This window comes from Rhinoraja longicauda, chromosome 1, assembly GCF_053455715.1.
Source record: "Rhinoraja longicauda isolate Sanriku21f chromosome 1, sRhiLon1.1, whole genome shotgun sequence".
NCBI classification, from domain to species: Eukaryota; Metazoa; Chordata; class Chondrichthyes; order Rajiformes; family Arhynchobatidae; genus Rhinoraja; species Rhinoraja longicauda.
This window is the reverse complement of record NC_135953.1, coordinates 37,219,279-37,239,913: the sequence shown is the minus strand read 5'-3', so window position 1 is coordinate 37,239,913 and position 20,635 is coordinate 37,219,279. Positions and strand designations below refer to the sequence as shown.

General features: G+C 39.3%; 1 protein-coding gene across 4 annotated transcripts in view; it reads left to right on the top strand.

Moving 5' to 3' along the window:
• Nucleotides 1-20,635, top strand: part of ubap2a (ubiquitin associated protein 2a) — a 76,200-nt gene that overhangs the window by 43,203 nt on the left and 12,362 nt on the right. For 3 of the 4 annotated variants that reach the window (XM_078431180.1, XM_078431100.1, XM_078431253.1), the window contains exons 15-25: nucleotides 485-656; nucleotides 1,046-1,085; nucleotides 6,128-6,197; nucleotides 7,708-7,777; nucleotides 11,604-11,790; nucleotides 12,789-12,880; nucleotides 13,048-13,095; nucleotides 14,405-14,486; nucleotides 14,855-15,069; nucleotides 16,936-17,032; nucleotides 19,365-19,475. In XM_078431180.1, coding sequence (XP_078287306.1) covers nucleotides 485-656; nucleotides 1,046-1,085; nucleotides 6,128-6,197; nucleotides 7,708-7,777; nucleotides 11,604-11,790; nucleotides 12,789-12,880; nucleotides 13,048-13,095; nucleotides 14,405-14,486; nucleotides 14,855-15,069; nucleotides 16,936-17,032; nucleotides 19,365-19,475 — 1,184 coding nt within the window. The remainder of the gene's footprint in view (nucleotides 1-484; nucleotides 657-1,045; nucleotides 1,086-6,127; nucleotides 6,198-7,707; nucleotides 7,778-11,603; nucleotides 11,791-12,788; nucleotides 12,881-13,047; nucleotides 13,096-14,404; nucleotides 14,487-14,854; nucleotides 15,070-16,935; nucleotides 17,033-19,364; nucleotides 19,476-20,635) is intronic. The other variant, XM_078431337.1, reaches the window with a different exon arrangement.

Below are 20,635 nucleotides of genomic sequence, written 5' to 3'. Positions count from 1 at the left end.
AGGAAAGATTCTAATTTCCGGTGGAGGAACAGCAGAAGCCCACCGGAAATTGGAGGAACAGCACCTCATATTTCGCTTGGGCAGCTTGCAGCCCAGCGGTGTGAACATTGACTTCTCCAACTTTAGATAATTCCTCTGTCCCTCCACTCCCCTCCCCCTTCCCAGTTCTCCCTCTATCTTCCTGTCTCCACCTATATCCTTCCTTTGTCCCGCCCCCCCTGACATCAGTCTGAAGAAGGGTCTCGACCCGAAACATCACCCATTCCTTCTCTCCTGAGATGCTGCCTGACCTGCTGAGTTACTCCAGCATTTTGTGATACCTTCGATTTGTACCAGCATCTGCAGTTATTTTCCTACACTACTTAAATCTCTTGATCAGTTCACTTTCAGAAATGGCTATGTTTATGAATGTAATTGTAAATTGCTGTGTTATATTCCGCCCTATTTATATTGATTCAATGTTGCAATTTTTATTGATATCCAGTGCAGTTCAAGAATCAATAAATCCATCTGTCATCACCTCTCCCAGTTCAACAGTTGCCCAGAGCACTCCAGAGGATTCAACATTGGATCAGAATTCTGCACATGGAATGCCATATCAAAACTCCTTGGATACAACTCCTCAAAAGAACGCTTCTTTACAGGCGAGTATTAAAGTAAGCATTTTAAGTACAAATGTGCATTCATGGTCTTTTATGGGCTGTAAAGCTCTTTGTTCTTGGCAGAAATGTAGTTACAAATTAGATGATGGTGTGAAAGGTGAGGATATTAGAAAAGGCCGATAGGCCAGTGAGCCTGTGGCATCTGCATGTCAAAGGTGTGATGAAATGGGGTAATTGATAGTACAAGCAAGACAAAAGAGGGTGGTAGTGGGACAGGTAAGAAACTAATTCTGCCCAACCTGAGTGTATTCTACCTTCTGTTTTAATTTCAGAGTGCCATCATCTGCAGTACTTTGCTTTTGTTTTAGATGAACAGCAGATAGTTTGTTCCATGACTAAGAGATCCTTAATAGCAGTCAGACATTTCTATCTTGCATTTACAGAACAGCTACAATGGTCTTGGGGCACAACAGGCACTAGAAGGTGAGTTGTCAAAAAGTCAACATTACCAGTGTATGTTTGTCATTTGACTAGAATGTTAAAATTTGTATTTAATTTATGCAGAGTGACTGGACTCATAAATCAGAGTTGGGTAGATATCTTATTTAAGGCAATCCGGAGCTAAGATTTAAAGTTCAAATTTTTTCGAATGCATTTTCTTGTGTAAGATTATTTCACCATCTTGATTCTACTACTTTTTTGAGTAAATTGAGACACAGTTCGAAAATACATGGATGATGATCATTTTAACCTATTGTAACAATATTCTGTATAAGTGTACACTGATAACTAGATTTTGTAATGAATTTGTTGGCAACAACACAGCTTCTAAATAATACTGTCTTTCCTCTTAATCTTTGAGACCATTTCAAATTAATTTCCTGTGTCTTTGGCTCAGAATTTGCGAAGGAAAATAATCACAGGCTTTCAGCGCTAGTTGTCATACCGGAGGAAGCCTGACAGCAACTTGCGGAGTATGTTTGAGCGTAATCAAGTGCAGAAATTCAGAATTTGCGACCAGTAATTCACCAAAGCAGTTTCACTTTATGAAATATTCATTGCCTAAAAATTCTCAATAAATTTCACTTGTTTAATTTTAATGGTGTACCAAGTTATAATTCCTGCTAAATTCTTTCTGGTCCTGTGTTTTATTCCAATTTATACCAAAATAATTATTTCAAAATTGTAAAGATTGTAACTTTTAACAGTTCAATTTCCTGGCATTTTCGATAAGCTACATGTCTGCCCCACTCATTATTTTGGCACTTTGCAAAATGCTTAAACTTTTGGGAAACATTGCTTAATTCTTCTTTTGATTAAATACTGGTATATTGATGCGATCTAGCATCATGTTTCATTTTTTAACTGCAATTGAAGTTCACCCTTGCAGCCATATTTAATGTATTTTTTTTGGTAGATTGCACAACAAAAACTAATTTTAACACTTCCCTTGGTTAATCAGGCATTGGCCCTAACCTTGTTTTGTATCTACTTGCCTGTTAAATGAGACAATTGTGATTTTTCATGAAACTATTGAGCGATGGTAAATTGGAATATAAAAATCATAATTTGCTGCTAATTTTTTTAAAAGCCTAATAATAAATATTTGCAGCAATTATTCTGCCATACATTTTATGGTATGCCCTTTCAATTTTTTCAATATTTTAATTTTATTTTAGATAGGCATTGAACATTTAGAGACTCTTCCACTTGCAAGTGCATCTACCTTGGAACATAATAATTCTGGAGATAAAATTGCAGCAGCTGTTGATAGACACTATGATGATAGTATTTTGGCACACCCAATCTAGATCCTGCATGTGTCTGCATCTGTAAATATTGCCAGCGACGTGACATTTAAAAAAATGTTTATATTTAAAAAAAACACTATATGAAGCATAGTAAAGTTCTTTGGGACATATACTCCTCACCACGTGCATCCTTGTGCAAATTTGTTGATTCAAGAATACATTTGGATATAATGTCAATATACATGTCGCAGAGCTACCTTTTATCATCACACCATTATGTATTTAGTACATTAGAACAATGGTTCTTTATCAAGTCTTTGACGCGATTTGGCATGGTATCGATCAAATTTTTTCATCTCGATGCCACAAGTGAATTATGGCCAATGACTCATGGTACACCCCTTTCAGCCATGATAATTGATGACAAATACTCAATCGTATTTAGGTCAGGCAAGTTACCAGCCTAGTCCATCACACATATCGGTAATAAGGAAGTATTTCGAGAGGGCTGGAATACAAAAACGAATGTAATGCTGAGGCTTTATAAGGCACAGGACAGACTGCATTTGGAGTATTATGAGCCCTTTTGGGCCCCATATCTGAGGAAGGATGTGCTGGCGTTGGAGAGGGTCCAGAGGAAGTTTACGAGAATGATCCCAGGTATGATTGGGTTAATGTATGAGCGTTTGAAGGCATTGGGCCTGTACTCGTTGGAGTTTAGATTACTATATTATCACCTTTACCAAGGTGCAGTGAAATACTTTTTTTGCATACAGCTCAGCAAGACTATTACCATGCCTAAAGCACCATCTTCTGGTTTGTACAGTATAACCCACTGAGTCGATATGCAAGAGGTGCCATTTTACTGTCCCACGTGCAGCGGGCCACAAAGGACTGTCGCAGCTGTCACCTCCATTCCGGTCATCCCCCGAACCATCATCCCTCTCCTTGGATGGCTCTCTACAGTCCTTGTTCCCTGCGGAGGTGCCTTTTGGACAGTTCTCTTAGAAATGCCCTTTTCACCAGCTTAAACCCAAGGGCTAAATCGTTTCCATTTTTTGGGCAAACTTTTTACCTTTTGATAAATTATGTAGAATTCCCTTTAGTGGAAAGCATTAGAAGAGGCATATTTTGCTCAGGTAAAGACACTCAGGACACTCAGATATTTTGCTCAGGTAAAGGTTGGAGTAACTCAGTGAGTCGGGCAGCATTCATAGAGAACATGGACAGGTGACCTTTCAGGTTGGGACCCTTCCTCGGACTTGGGGGGACCTCATTGAAACTTACTGAATAGTGAAAGGCCTGGGTAGAGTGAATGTGGAGAAGATGTTTTCACTAGTGGCAGAGTCTAGGACCAGAGGCCGTAGCCTCAGAAAAAATGACGTACCTTTATAAAGGAGATGGGGAGCAAATTTCTTCAGAGGGTGGTGAATCTGTAGAATTCCTTGCCACAGACGGCTGTGGAGGCCGTCATTAAATATTTTAAAGGCAGAAATTGACAAATTCGTGATTAGTAAGGATGTCAGAGATAATGGGGAGAAGGTAAAGAATGGGGTTGAGTGAAAGATAGATCAGCCATGTTGGATGGCGGAGATGTTGGATTGGCTGAAAGGCCAATTCTGCTCCTAGAATTTATGAACATATGTCATCTACAGCACCATTCTTCTCTGAAATACATTGATTGATATCTTGCAGCAATCGCATCATTCTATCAACTGGGTGCAGCGAAACAATATGGTTTGAAACTACCCCACAATGTAATCTTTTCAGAATGTTTAACAGTTACAGTTAGTTTATTGTCACATGTACCGAGGTACTGTGGAAAAAACTTTTGTTGCATGCTATCCAGTCAGCAGAAAACTGGTCAATGTGGCATTTTCTCACTGGTTTTACTGATCTCCAAATATCTTTGGCCGGAACTTGCATCACTGAACATCTCCAGTCTTCACATGTCCGATCTTTTATATTTAAAGGCCCACTGGAATCATTTTTTTTATCATCACAGCAGTTGAAAGTTATTTTCTAGTTGTATGACCAACTTCAACGAGGCGTTGGCGCACGGCACTTGAGCTTGTTGAGACTCCCGCCTCCAAATCTTCAGGACATCGCTTGTCTTTGATTCTTCTTACTTTTCCAATCAGCAAGGCCTCATCTCTTGAAATAGTTTTCCTTTTACGGCCGCACCTGTCTGCCCTCTTAGACATCTATTTCTGTTAGATTTTTCCATTCCCTGTGTTCTGATTTGTTGCTGTACTGCACATAACTTTTTTCTATGCAACACTGGGATGATACAATATCTATCCACTGAGTTGTTCCAGCTTTTTATGTCTATCCATCCACTGAAGGCAGATTTCACAGAAATCACTGGAAATGAATACCTGGAGAATACAAAATGACCAGTAGAACTTTTTCTGTGATATTTATGGTGTTTCAGAAAAATGTAAGAAAAAAATGGTGGAGATAGAAACTCATCATATGGAAACAAATAGCAAAATCAGTCCATGTTTCAATTAATTTCGAAAATAATGCATGTGGTATACTTTATGCAATCCTTATTTATGATATGCATAGAGCGGTACAATCATGAAAAGCTTCACAAGTGTCAGCAGCAATTATTCTGCATGATACATCCTGATTAATCAATCTTTTGATGATTAATATTTAAAATGGTTTAGATGCGCCTTGATATTTTCATGATCGGGCCTCTGATGCATTTTTTAATTGAGCTGAGCACTTAATAGATCATCCACAGCTGTGGAGTATTTGTAGTATTCTGACATAATTCGCACAATTTGGTCTTGCACATATTTGAGACATTTTCAGTGCTATCAAGTTTCTAGGGTTTTTGCCAGGAATTATTTGACTATTACCATCATTGGTGGTGAAGTACTTTGGCCACATCGCACGCCACGGTTGTTTACGAGATATTGTTGCTGTGTTTTGAGTTTAGAGATAGAGAGGAAACAGACTCTTCAGCCTACAAGTCAACTCCAATCATCGATCATCTGTTTACACTAGATCCATGTTATCCCACTTTCTCATCCACTCCCTACATATTACGGGCAATTTGACACAGGCCAATTAACTTACAAACCCACACATCTTTGGGATGTGGGAGGAAACCATTACGGTCACGGGGAGAACATGCAAACTCCAGACAGACAGTACCTGAGGTCAGGATTGAACCCGGGTCTCTGGTGCTGTGAGGCATTAGCTCTGTCAGCTATGCCACTGTTTTGTATTCCCTTGCAGTGCACTGAGTTGACCTCTCTTGATTTTTTTATTTGCACTGGTGTTTTTGAGGTTGTGCGATTACAATCAACTTGTATGGAATTGCAACAGTGGGATAAGCTTCATTTTAAAACTGTCCTAATATCTTTAGGAGAGAGGAGGCATTGCTTAAACTTTTCATAGTTATTCTTTTTTAAATGCTGCGGCGAATAGCTCAGTTGAATGTGAAAAGAAGCTCAAATTACATTATTCAAGTCAATTTCATCGTTAATGGGAATGTGTTGCACATCAGCAGTTAATCATTAGACCCATCAAAACTGAGTTTAAACTAGTAATTTGCCATCTAAATTAATTTGGAAAATGTCTTTCTATTGTCCATTGCTGATCAGGACTAGTTATTCTTCAATTGATCTGTGTTATTCAAGTAGCCTTAAGTTGCAAGAGTAAAATGATTCTGTTAAAGTGTTTATTCAGTAGAAGTCAGTCTTTTAGCAAGTAATTTCAGTATTTATTGGTGTGATCAATGTTCACTTCTGCCTACAGTGCCACAACATTCTTCTAACTTGAACCAGACCATTGACTTGCCCAGCAGTTCGCTATCACAACATAGCAGGTATGGATCTGTTTATTTTAGTCAACTCTTTGTTCTGACAAATATACAGTTTAATATAAAAAAATTGAAAGGGGGTTGAGGGAAACATCTTGAGCAGAAATAGTGATAATGAGAAACTGAATACAAAGATGCAGCTTGGACTGCAAGGGAATATTAAAGCACCTATTACAAAGGAAAGACGTTGCTTTGGGTTGATTTTAGTATCTGATATTACTACAGTGCTATTCTGATGGGAACCTGGTATTAACTGTTGCCCTTCATTCAGTATTGAGGTGCAAAGCTTAGGGTGCATCTTGGCCTGGTTGGTGAATGTATGCCATTGCTGGGGACTGGCTATTCCTGGGGTCTGGCGGTAGATGCGTCGATTCTACAGTCTCTCATCACTGCTAGATGTGATGGAAATGACTGTTTTCACCTTTCAGTTGAATTTGTTGCCGCAGAGAAATCTCGGCTGGGGACAGCTGTGCAGCCAAACAAAGAGATGGGAGTCAGCAGCTTCCATCAAATCCAACTGTTGATGATGAGCAGGTGCTGGACAGATGCAGGAGGTGCTGGAGGGATAGGTTGCTGCACCACTCACTCCAGCTCACCCAACAACAGTTCTCATGGGTAGCCACTTCACAGCGAACAATGGGGTGATTAATTGAAGCACCAGTTTTCCATCTCAGCCGTTTGTAGCAGCAAAGAGGGTAGGCAGTCACTATCTAGATCCTTATACAGAACTGCTGATAGTAAAACATATTTCTCCTATATAAATTGCTTCACTTTTAACACTGTTAGTGTTTTCATTCCTGAGATACGATCCCTGGTGCTAAGTGAGATAATAGTGCATTTATATTTAGGATACTTGAAGGTAATTGGCAAACAATAAATCAAAATGAAATAAAAGAGAGAAATACTGGAATAAATCAGCAAGTCCTCACAGCCCCTGTGAAAAGGAAAATGGTCAACATTTTAGTGCTGCAATTGTTCATCAGATCTTCATTTCTGATGATGAGTCACAAACCTGAACAGTTCACTTTCTTTTTCCTGACCTGTTGGAAGCTTTCTGGCATTTTCTGATTTTATTTCAGGTATCTTGCATTTTTAGAAATTGTCAATAAATGCTGGGGGTTTGTTTAGATCCATTAATTATAATTTACCAAATTACGAATTTTAAATAGGAGTAAAATAACTTTTGGCTTGGTTGGTTCTAGCAAAAGCTGAATATCTACTCCAAATCATCGAGCAATTGCTATGCTTTTTTTAAATTTTAGATGATGCTCCAGAATGGTGAGGTATGGTTGTGCCTACACTACCGACTTCACTTGGGGATAAAACTTGTGGCCTACCCCAAAACGTAAAAACTTTGACAAGTATATAAATCTTGTTTAATCTTTTCTGCGTTCTCACCAGCTCTGGGTTTTTTTATTTGGTTTGTAAACCAGCAATGATGGCTTTTTTTAATGCATCTTTAGTATTTAAGTTCTCTAAGCTCATTTTGTTTTATCCTTAACTTTGTTTTATGCAGTTCTTTGCCAAACCACCAAACCAGCAGTCTTTCCTCTGTCTCGCCACTGACCACATGCTCATCACATGCAGTAAGTATTCTAAATATTTTGAGTCGTGTGAGTGCATGAATTAAAATTCCCCTTTACTGTATGTGAACTGTGGGTTACATTAAAGCCAATTAATCTACAATCCTGTACGTCTTTGAATGTGGGAGGAAACTGGTACACTCGGGAAAAACCCACGTGGCGAACGTACAAACTCCATTTAGGCGGCACTCGTAGTCAGGATCGAACCCTGGCCTGGCAAGGCAGCGATGCATCTGTTGCGCCACCTGTGCAATGTCTACAACTTTCTAAGTCTCCTTCATTTCTGGCTGTTTGAGTTGTTGAACCAGGCTGTGATGCATTTTGACTCTTACCAACTGCCATCCTGTTGATGAAGACAGTTCATCATATCATATCATATATATACAGCCGAAAACAGGCCTTTTCGGCCCACCTGGATTCTGTTTTCTCTTGAAGTCAACAATTAGCTCTTTAGTCTTGCTAATGTTGACAGCAAGATTATTATCCTGGTACTATTCAATCAGATTTATCAATCTCCCTCTTGTACTTCAACTCATCATTACCTGTTATTTGTAAACAACAGCGGTATCAACGGTGAATTTAAAGATGACACTGGAGCTGTGTCTGACTTGAGGTCATGAACTTGAGGCATTGCTGTAATGTATACACAAGAATAGAGGCTGGCTAGAGTTGAGTTTTTCAGGTTGACGAACTGATTAGTTTGTTGCCATGGGGATCTGTGCTGGATCCTTGACTACAATCTATATTATTGACTTGGAGGAAAGCACAATGTACCATACTGTAGCCAAATTTACCATTAATAAAGGTGAGAAAGCAAGTTGGGAAGAAGGCACAACGAACAAAGAGAAATAGGTAAAATTAAGAAAGTGGGCAAAAATTTGGAAGATGCATTATAAAGAAGGGAAATAGACAATAGACAATAGGTGCAGGAGGAGGCCATTCGGCCCTTCGAGTCAATGTGATCATGGCTGATCAATCTCAATCAGTACCCCGTTCCTGCCTTCTCCCCATACCCCCTGACTCCGCTATCCTTAAGAGCTCTATCTCGCTCTCTCTTGAATGCATTCAGAGAATTGGCCTCCACTGCCTTCTGAGGCAGAGAATTCCACAGATTCACAACTCTGACTGAAAAAGTTTTTCCTCATCTCAGTTCTAAATGGCCTACCCCTTATTCTTAAACTGTGGCTCCTTGTTCTGGACTTCCCCCAACATTGGGAACATGTTTCCTGCCTCTAACGTGTCCAACCCCTTAATAATCTTATACGCTTCGATAAGATCCCCTCTCATCCTTCTAAATTCCAGTGTATACAAGCCTAGTCTCTCCTGTCTTTCAACATATGATAGTCCCGCCATTCCGGGAATTAACCTAGTAAACCTACGCTGCACGCCCTCAATAGCAAGAATATTCTTCCTCAAATTTGGAGACCAAAACTGCACACAGTACTCCAGGTGCGGTCTCACTAGGGCCCTGTACAACTGCAGAGGGACCTCTTTGCTCCTATACTCAACTCCCCTTGTAATGAGGCCAACATTCTATTGGCTTTCTTCACTGCCTGCTTCTTTTCAGTGACTGATGCACTAGGACACCCAGATCTCGTTGTACGTCCCCTTTTCCTTGACACCATTCAGATAATACTCTGCCTTCCTATTCTTACCACCAAAGTGGATAACCTCACACTTATCCACATTAAACTGCATCTGCCATGCATCTGCCCACTCACACAACCTGTCCAAGTCACCCTGCAACCTCATAGCATCTTCCTCACAGTTCACACTACCATCCAGCTTTGTATCATCTGCAAATTTGCTAATGGTACTTTTAATCCCTTCATCCAAGTCATTAATATATATTATAAATAGCTGCGGTCCCAGCACCGAACCTTGCGGTACCCCACTAGTTACTGCCTGCCATTCTGAAAGGGACCCATTTATCCCCATTCTTTGCTTTCTGCCTGTAAACCAATTTTCTATCCATGTCAGTACCCTACCTCCAATACCATGTGCTCTAATTTTGCCCACTAATCTCCTATGTGGAACCTTGTCGAAGGCTTTCTGAAAGTCAAGGTACACCACATCCACTGGCTCTCCCCTGTCAATTTTCCTAGTTACATCCTCAAAGAATTCGAGAAGATTAGTCAAGCATGATTTCCCCTTCGTAAATCCATGCTGACTCGGAATGATCCTGTTACTACTATCCAAATGCTCCGCAATTCCGTCTTTTATAATTGACTCCAGCATCTTCCCCACCACTGATGTAAGACTAACTGGTCTATAATTTCCTGTTTTCTCTCTCCCTCCTTTCTTAAAAAGTGGGACAACATTAGCTACCCTCCAATCCACAGGAACTGATCCTGAATCTATAGAACATTGGAAAATGATCACCAATGCGTCCACAATTTCTAACGCCACCTCCTTAAGTACTCGGATGCAGACCATCAGGCCCTGGAGTCCCATCAGTCTACCCAACACTATTTCCTGCCTAATGTGGATTTCCTTCAATTCCTCTGTCACCCTAGGATCTCTTGCCACTAGAATATCTGGGAGATTGCTTGTATCTTCCTTAGTGAAGACAGATCCAAAGTACCGGTTCAACTCGTCTGCCATTTCCTTGTTCCCCAGCTTCTGTCTTCAAGCAGAAATGAGACGTTGCCCCCTTTCCTGGGAAGAGTATAAAAACTATACATTAGTGGGGAAATATATAGAATACAGCTGCATAGAGATCTTTATGAAAAACAAAGTTAGGCAGCAGTGACCACAAGCAGTTGGGATGGCTGTAGTATATTAGCCTTTTTGTAAGATGGAATATAGAAGTCGGGAAGTTTTGTTGGAGCTGTACAAAGTATTGTTTAGACCAAACCTGAAATGTTGCCTTATTTAGTTAAGATTATATTAGCAATGGAGGCAATTCAAAAGATTCACAAGATTGTTTCTGGGATGAAAGAGTTGCATCAAAAGATGTTGCGTTTGTACTTTTTGGAGTTTGGAAGAATGAGAAGTGACCTTGCTTGATAGGGCAGATGTTGAGAGGATATTTCCCCTTTGTCTAGAGCAGGGAGGTGTAGTTGTCCATTTAAAAAGGAGATGGGAGATATTCATAGAATATAGAACAGTACAGCACAGGAACACAATGTTTGCACCGAACATGAGACCATGTTAAGCTGATCTTGTCTGCCTGTGCATAATCTATATCCCTCTTCCTTGCACATCCATGTGCCTATCTAAAGGCCTGTTAAATGCCACGAGTGCGTCTGCCTCCACCCTCACCGCTGACAATTCGGTCCAGGGACCCGTCACTCTCTGAATGGAGATTTTCACCCTGGTGGACAAGGTTCTAATTGTACATCCTCTCATTTTATACACTTCTATCAAGTTTTCACTCAACCTCCGATGTTCCAGAGAAAATAATTCAAGTACATCCAACCTCTCCTCGTAGCTGAAACCCTCTAATCTAGTCAGTATTCTGGTAAACCTGCTCTGCACCCTCACCGGAGCCAACATGACCCTTCATGTATATGAGGCAACCAGAATTGCACTCCATATTCCAAATACGGTTTAACTGAAATCTTCATTTCTTGAATTTTTGGAAATTCTTTGCCTGGAGCTGAGGAGGTAGTTAACGTCTGTGGCTGCCTTGTATATATTCATGCTAAAAAGATGAGGGGAAATTGAGAGTTATTACAAACAGCAGTCAGGAAAATGAAGTGAAGTCTATGGCAGGATCAGCCACATTCATATTGAATGACAGAGCAGGCTTGAGGGACATATAGCCTACTGCACATCGCATTTCTTAATGTTATGCTACTTACACTTTTTTTATTCTTTCTTCCAGCACACAAATGTTGACAGCAGTTTGCAGACTTCTACAACCTTCCCTTCCCCTTTGACATTTGCTACGATTACCACATCATCAGTTAATGTCTCCAACAGCTTAAGCACAACTAACAGCCTTGGACTGAGTGTCTGTAGTCCATCTATGGCAGCTGCTGCCACAAGAACAGTTCATCCTGTATCTTCAGGTAGAGGGCTGTTTTTCTTGAGTACCTACTCTGTAATGGGTTGTTTTGATTGTTTTCAATTTTAAGCTTGAAATTAGAGGTTCTCAAACTTCGACCAGGACCCAAGAATCTCTCCTTGTTCATCTCTTCATTTTTGTTCCTTCTCCTTTCATTAACTTGTTCCTCTCCTTTAATCACATTTTGTCCGTTGCTCAACCGTTTCTGGACGAAAGACGCCAACTGTGTAGTGCCTTTTGTGATCTTAGCTTATACCAAAGTGATTTACCACCAATTAAATACTTCAAAGAATAGTCATTAATGTAGCAAATGCACCAGAATGCAAGAAGTTTTTGAACCAACATTATGGTAATGTTCAGAATATTTTTGGTTTAAAATGTTGATTGAATAAGTTTGGGCAGCACACTGGAGATAAATTCCCTACTTTCTTTTGTTGGGATCTTTTAATGCCCACTGAAGAGGGAAGAGAACATCTCATTCCAAAGACTGAACTTCCAACAATGCAGCACTCTCAGACCCTTGCCCCTCACTTTCGTTAATGTGAACATACACCGATCTCCCCTAACAGCTCTCATGCCTCCTCGCAGCATTTGAAGCTGAAGAATACCATTCCTTGACTTCAGAAATTGAAATATATTCCTTGAAAGATGGGAGATGAGCAGACAGTATCATTTGCCTAAAGAGAACAAACTGAACATTCATAATGTCCAACCAGGGTTTATCAATGCATGAAGGGGAGCCCCAGTTAGAAGGAACGTAGAATTTATTTGATCTCTGCCTGCCAGACATGGAGCAGAAATATAGTAAAAGGATGACAAGCTCTATATATATATATATATATATTTATATATATATATATAGAGAGAGAGAGCTATGTTTGTTAAGGATATAGGGTGACATGACTGGAGCTTTTGTATGTTATACAAAATGAGTCTCAACGAACTTCATGTACAGATTCCATTTTTTTCTATGTATTTTTAACACTGGTTTTTCCATTGCAGGAAAGGCTCCGCCTAATCTTCCTCAAGGTGTGCCTCCTATTTTACACAATCAATACATTTTTGGACCAGGTGGTCTGCTGCCTGCATACCCGGTAAGAATGCATAAACTTAATTCGTTGAATGTAGATGAATTTATAATTTTGCCCTTGCAGAAATTGTTGTGCTATTTTCAAATATGCTTTAGTTAGGAAAAAAATGTTTACTAGTTAACAAATTAGATTATTTAAGGATTTTGATGTGATTTTCTTTTTTGAAATAGATATATGGCTATGATGACCTTCAGGTCCTTCAGTCAAGGCTACCAATGGTTAGTATGATCTGGTGTAGATTGGTTGAGCATTGGTTGAATTATATTTTATTTTTTTTGATGTTCTCTGTGAGGTCAGTGAGACATTTACTGTTTGTAGAGACCAATTCATCTGTGCTATCCATGGGGGTGTCATTTTCACACAACTAATTGTGTTCAGAGGTTGATAGGAACATACAAATAAAGATTCATTTTCATGTTTCATAGCATGCTTGCCTCCATTCTTTTAAACGGACTGCAGACACAAAATGAACTTCAATTTCCAGAGCCTCCCACTGCCTGGGATCATTCCAAAATGTTACAAATGATGAAGTGTGGTCACCATTTTGATGTAGAAAATTGCAGATTGTGCATGAAAGGGCACTGGGCGTTATTCTCTTGCTTTTTTCTAAACTAGCACTATTGCAACCACACGAGAGGCCTTAGTGTCCTTGGTTTACTTGATTTATTTTAAAAGACTATTTTTAAAAATACTGCTCTCCATCATAACTCTACGAGAGTCTGAGCTCATTTTTGTGCTCTTGTAGAATGTGTAAAAATACATGCCAAGAACTTATGATTTGCAGCAGAATGTTTCCAAGTCAGCTTACCATTATTATTCCTAATGTGAATTTTCAGCTGTGATGGCTTGCTTGAGTTTCTTTATTATTAAACCTGTGTATTTTTTTAAAAACATTTTTCTGCTTTGATTAACTGTAATCAAAGAGGCTGAAATGAGCAAGATCTGTACCCGTTATGGCCATTGAGTTACACAACATAGAAACGGTCAGTTCAGCACAACTTGTCCGTGCCGACTGAGGTGGCTACATGAGCTAATGCCACTTGCCTATGTTTGGCCAATATTCCTCTAAACCTTTCCTATTTGTATACATGCCAAATATTTTTTTAAACATTGTAAATGTACCTGCCCCTACCACTTCCCTTGGTAGCTTGTTCAATATACCCATCTCTGTGTGAAAAATATGCTCCTCAGGACCCCTTTAACTCTTCCCCTCTCACCTTAAAGAACATATTCATAAACAGTTGGATTTTTTTATTGCAGATGTGTGTAGATACCGAATTGCTGAGTAGATTGAAATCAAGATCGGTAGATATTTTGTATAAAGGAATAGGCTATCGGATGGGAAAGTGGGCCTGGCAGAGGATCAGCCATGTTGTTTATTAAATTGCAGAGCAAACATGAATGGCTGCAAACCTGATAATTCTACTTGCTATTGTAAACCCAGCATGTATTTTTCTCTCCTCCTACTTCCCTCTTTCTTCCATCTCCCCTTCCTCCTTCCCCACCCCAAACAACTCCTACTCGTAGGATTATTATGGAATGGCGTTTCCTGCTCCAGCTACGGCACTTGCAAGCAGAGATGGAAATCTTTCAAGTAACCCATACTCGGGTGTGTTTTTAAAGATTCTTTTGCATCACATTCTTTTTGTACATTTTGCCTTTTGAGTAATTTTTGTCAGTACAGTATGTTAATTGCTTCCATTGATAGTAGTGGAGCATATAACCTCAATGTGCATGAGCAAAAATAATTTGTATTTCTCATTTCTAAAAGTATTTATTTAAACCTTGATTCTGTTGCTCTAATTTTAAACTGCTTTTCTTAAGTTCATTGTATTCAGTTAATAGTTCAGGCATAAATGCGATCATGCAAGTTACTTTCTAATGTAACTATGGTAACAAGTTAATAGTAGACCAATAAAAAATAGAGGTTGATTTTTTACAGAACCATATTAAATGAAATATGATCACACATTTTAGGTGACCTCGCAAAGTTTGGCAGGGGTGACTCTGCTTCACCTGCTCCAGCAACAACCTTAGCCCAGCCTCAGCAAAATCAGACGCAAAGTCATCACACCACTCAACAGGCCTTCTTAAACCCAGCTTTGCCACCGGGCTACAGTTACACAGGGTTACCGTATTTTGCCGGAATGCCTGGAATACCTAGCACTTTCCAATATGGGCCTGCTATGTTTGTAAGTGATTTGTTACTTAAGTATCATAGTTTATTATCCCATTCAGTATCCTAAAATGTTTGAATGTTTAATAATCATGTGTAATTCTGTTTTTTGTCTCTCTTTATGTAAGAATAGATCATTGGATTTGAATGTAGTTGCAGGAAATACAGAGCATGAGTAGGAAAGAGAAAATATATTTTTTACTTTTATATGTTGATCATCTGCAGCTGGAATATTTTACAATCCAATTTGATTTGTAGTAGAGTATACACTACAAAACCTGGACTTATAGTCCAGTCTGTGTTGTTTGTTCAGCATAACCTTTTTCTTTCCATTCGTGTGTTAGCGTATCCAGGATTGCCATGGGGATAGGCTTCAGATGGAATCTGTTTGATAGGTTAATGGGGACAATTACAGGGAGACAAAGCAGAAACAAAGGAACATAAAAGGTGTGAAATTGGGGCAGTTAGAGAAAACCAGGAATGTAAAATCTGCAAAATGCCCATCTGTGGGAAATGGACAGCCGGTCAGACTGCAGGTGTAGACTTGAACTATTGTAACAGGACCCACAGTAGAAACAGATAACGGTTTCAAAGGTCTTTTATTGTCACGTGTACCAATTAAGGTACAGTGATATGCAAATTGAGATGAAGTGAGTTGCCTGTAATTGTACAAATTGATTTCAAGTCTAGAAGACTGCAATATTGCCAGATGGAAGCAGTGGTGCTCTTCCTCAAGATTACATCGCAATAATTATAACTCATTATAACCGTGCGGAAGGCCACAAACTGATGGCGAATTCAAGTGGCAAGTAACGGGAAACTGCCCCCGCAGACTGAAAGTGGACAATCCACAACGCATTCAGGCAGTTTGTGTTTGTTCTTACAAAGCATGACACTGTGATCACTGAATGCAATATGCTGGTAACTAAGAAAATTGACAAAGACAATGGTGGATGTGACTATCTGGTCAGTCTTTTTCCGAGGGCAGGGGAAACTAGAGGACACAACTTTAAGTTAAGAGGTGAGAAAGTTGTGGTTTTTGAAAAGAGCTCATACGGTCAAGTGATAGGAGCAGAATTAGGCCATTTGCCCCATCAAGTGTGCTCTGCCATTCAATCATGGCTGATCTATCTCTCCCTCCTAACCCCATTCTGCTGTCTCCCCATAACTCCTGACACCCGTCATAATCAAGAAAATATCTATCTCTGCCGTAAAAATATCCATTGACTTGGCTTCCACAGCCTTCTGTGGCAAAGAATTCCACATTCACCACCTTCTGACTAAAGAAATTCCTCCTCATCTCCTCCCTACAGGAACGTCCTTTAATTCTGAGGCCATGACCTAAACTCCTGCGAGTACAGGCCCAGTGTTGCCAAACGCTCATCATATGTTAACCCACTCATTCCTGTGATCATTCTTGAAACCTCTCCAGAGCCAGCAGTCTGGGTGGAATCCCCTCTTTGCTGTAAGGGAGACAGAGGACACAGTCCATGTAAATATTGTCACATAAAATTCATTGAGATGAGTTTGCTACATTTAGATCAATGGCCCTTGTGAAGACCTGCAAAGTATTTTTTTGTTGGGAATCTATGGAGTTGCTTTTCAAATACAAGCTATATTTTTAGAAAGGTCCTGCTCGTTTTCTGGAGTACTCCTAACTTGTAAAATTGAATTAATGTTACTGTAAAAGATAGCCTAAACGAATGATATAAATAAACTAATATTTTTGGCGAGTGTAATTTGAGTTCTCTCAGGTAACAAAAATAACCAAATTTGTTTCTGTACATTTTCTTAAAAATGTGTTTCTTTTGTAGTATTGTTAAAGCTCTTGCTGTTGCATTTTTAATTTAAGGGACTGAAAATGTCTTAAATGCTTTCATAGGTTCCTCCAGCATCGGCTAAACAGAGTATGAATATGAACACAGCTTCAGCGCCTTTTCAACAAGCATCCAGCTATGGACAGCATGGATATGGAACAGGTAATTCAAGATGTTTAGACTAATGGAAGACAAATTACTTGGTCTCATAGCTGGAGCAGCATGATTGCTGCACACTATTCTCCAATTTCCCAACTTTCTCTATTGACCAAGAATATTGAAGCCTATTCCTACTGCATTTCTCAATGGCATTGAGATAAATAACCTGATAATTTGTCATCTTAGGATAAATGTTAGAAAGTACACCCGCAGAAATGTAGAGCTTCATAAAGTATTACCTTTTATACCCACCTGAGAGGGTAAGGCCTATCCTTATTTAATGTTTCATCCAATAGAGCATTTGGAGAATATTCCATGTGTTCTACCTTTCGATCTTGTGCTTCAGGTCTGTTCTGAGGCTGAAGTTCTAAAATGTTTGAAAAAAAAGTTTTGGTCCTGTAGCTCTGAAGGTGTGAAAATTGAGAGCATATTTTGTAAGGCTAAATATACTTCATAATTGGAATGGCATTCTCTCTATTAATGTCCCATTATCTCATGAAAAATATTCATTTGGTCATGATTTTGGAGGATAGATAGATGCTGCTTGTGAAATCATATTTACGCATATGCCAGGTGTACAGGAGGACAGAAGAGCGTAGGAAATTGCTAACGGTGTAATGAAGTGCGAGGAGAATAATATAGATGATATGATAATGTGGTCAGACTGATAGGATGAGCAGACAAATGGAAGGTAAAAGTTAATGCTGCAAAGTGTAGGCTCTTGCATTTTGGTAGCAAGAGTGAGAAGATACAATGTAAACAAGAGCACATTCCAAAAGGAGCATAATCATAAATTTGAGCATAGAATTCATATATTTAAAACTTTGTAAATATGGCGGCGAGGAAGTCATGGTGAGCCTTTATAAACACCTATTTTGATCACTGTTATTGAATTCTGGTGCCACGCTTTGGAAAAGATCGGAAAGGGAGTAGAGGTGAAATTTACTGCAATGATGAGGAACTTCAGTTGTGTAAATGATGAACCTGGAGTTGACCTCCTTGGAATAGAGGAGGATGGAAGGGATCTGATAGAAGAATTGAAAATTATGGATGTTGTGGAGGAACTGTTCTCATTGGCAGGGGTATCAAAAACCTCAGCACCTATAATGATAATACAGGATGATGACGATTGGCGTAGGAAGGGAGTGATTAGAGGTTCCATTGCACCATCACACACATTTGTGGGGGCAGAATTAATTTTGGAGATGTTGCTGGATAAACATTTATAAATGGGATTTGTTGGGCTATGGTAAGTGGGGTGGAACTAGCTGGATTGTTTTGCATTGAACTGGGTGGAATAGCTCCCCTCTATGCTGTAACCAAATAGATTTCAAAAGGATGCTGGGCAGCTGCCTCAGTGTGCATGATAAGATGCGGAAATTTGATATGAAAACCCGAAGCATTTATTGTTTTTACACACTTGCCATCGGATTAGTATTTTGTGGGCTTTTTTTTCCAGAACTAACTTTTGGCAAAGTAACTTTGGGAATCTAAGTATAACGCTGGTGGTTGAGCTTTTGTGATATCTTGTTTTAAACAATACAAGATAATAGCTAAAGCTCATCTACAGCAATATACTCAGTGGAATGGACAATCCATTTGAGTCTGAGGATAATGAAAGGAGATTTAGTTTGATACTTGAAGATTTTTAGACCAAGCCGTGTTGACTCCATGTTGTTAAAAGCAGTTTGTCATTTTGTAATGTGAGATCTGATTTAAGTGACAGCATATTTCCATGTCCTATATTTAATATACTTTAGCCCTTGTTAAGGAGTGCTTAATGTCATCTAGGAAATAATGGCATATTATAACAAATATAAAGGAGCTGGAAAACTGTGATTACAATAAATGAGGCAGATTTGAATTTAGTGGCAACATTAAAATATCTTTCTACTTTATTTAACCGTCATGACCTGTTAGTTATTATTAAAATGTTCATGGGAGCTTCATAACATAGCTTCAGCCTGATTTGATTATTGCTAAGTGAATATATGGACTGATCAAAACTCAAATCTATTCCTGTGGTGTTTGTGTTGGATTTTGCTTGAAATTCTAACGGTTAAAATGTCGTTTTGTGTATGAATAAGGTCGTTTTTCTTCTGCTCGGTATCTGTTGTTTGAACATTTACAAGTAGTTTAATTCTTGAATTCAAGTTTATTTTTATAACATTTTCAGAATTGTCCATTTTCAAAAAAGGACGCATGTGGGATTAGAGAATATTTGGCATCCATATATCTGCAGTGGTACTATGTACAGGGGAAGAACAAAAAATATATAGAAACGCAGCAAGAAAGGCTGTAACAGCAGGGATTCTATAGTCTAACTTTGTTCTAGCAGGTTATGATGAATTAAACCAAGGGTCTGGAGCTGGAGATTACAGCAAAGGTGCCTATAGCGGGTCTACTCAAGCACAAACCAAATCATCCACAGCTGGACCAGGGAAAGGTAAGAGCTTTGGGTCAGTTCCATTGAGTGTAGTAAGGCTCCTTCATACTTAAGTAATGTGCTATACATCACAGAGTCGTACAGGCCTTTTGGCCCACCTCTTCCACACTGACCAGTGGGCACCCATCCATATTAATCTCATTTTCTCACACTAGGCCCATAGCATTCTGTGCCAAGGTAATTTCAGTGCTTGTCTAATTTAAATGTTAGCGACTCCAGCAGTACATTCCAGGTACTTTCCACTCCTTGGGAATAGTTTTGCTCTGATGATTAGAGAATGGCCTGGCCATCACCATTCCCTGCATCCCGAAGTAATAGGTGATATTGAGGTTATTTGCTATTTTAGTTAGGTTTTAGTTAACAAAACTAACATTCTTTTGTCATGAATAAAGCTCTGGGAGCCCAAAATGTACTTGAACGTGAGGACCAATTGATGTTGCTTTTCAGCATATCTTTATATGCTAGTTCTTGTCAAAACCAAGATTATTTATGTGCCTCTGACAACTAATGCAGTATCATTAGGCTGTGCCACCTACATCAGGCGTGCCACATTTCATCATAGCCAGCAGTCAGCTTGGAGTTGTGGGGAAGGAAAGTGTATAAAATGCAACTGTTGACTAAGAAAAAGGAAAATAAGCCATGGGGCTTAATTGGGGTTCAGCTGGCCATTCTTACGGATCTGATATTTAAAAATTGGTTGAAGATCACATCATGGCAGAGAAGGCTATTGTAGTGTCCTACGTTGCCTTGATAATGTACTGTGGTGAGAGATTTTTTTCAATAGGTGTAAAAAGAAAGATAATGGAAAGAGAAGGAAAATATTCGTTTATTCTTGAGTCAGTTATTCTGTTTACCAAGTATTGAACAGTTGTGCAGAGCACCAATCTTCAAGGAACATGTGGCAATCTACGTTGTACAGTAGGATGGACAAACTCTTAGTTTACTTATTCACAAAATGCTGGAGTAACTCAGCAGGTCAGGCAGCATCTCGGGAGAGAAGGAATGGGTGACGCTTCGGGTCGAGACCCTTCCTCAGACTAGTTTACTTAACTGAAATCAACACTGCCTTTAATGGTTTGAGGTAGGATATTGATTTCCACATTGTCATAACCTTTTTTTTTAATCTGCACACGTACATGACATTGAGTTGGGTTGTGCTT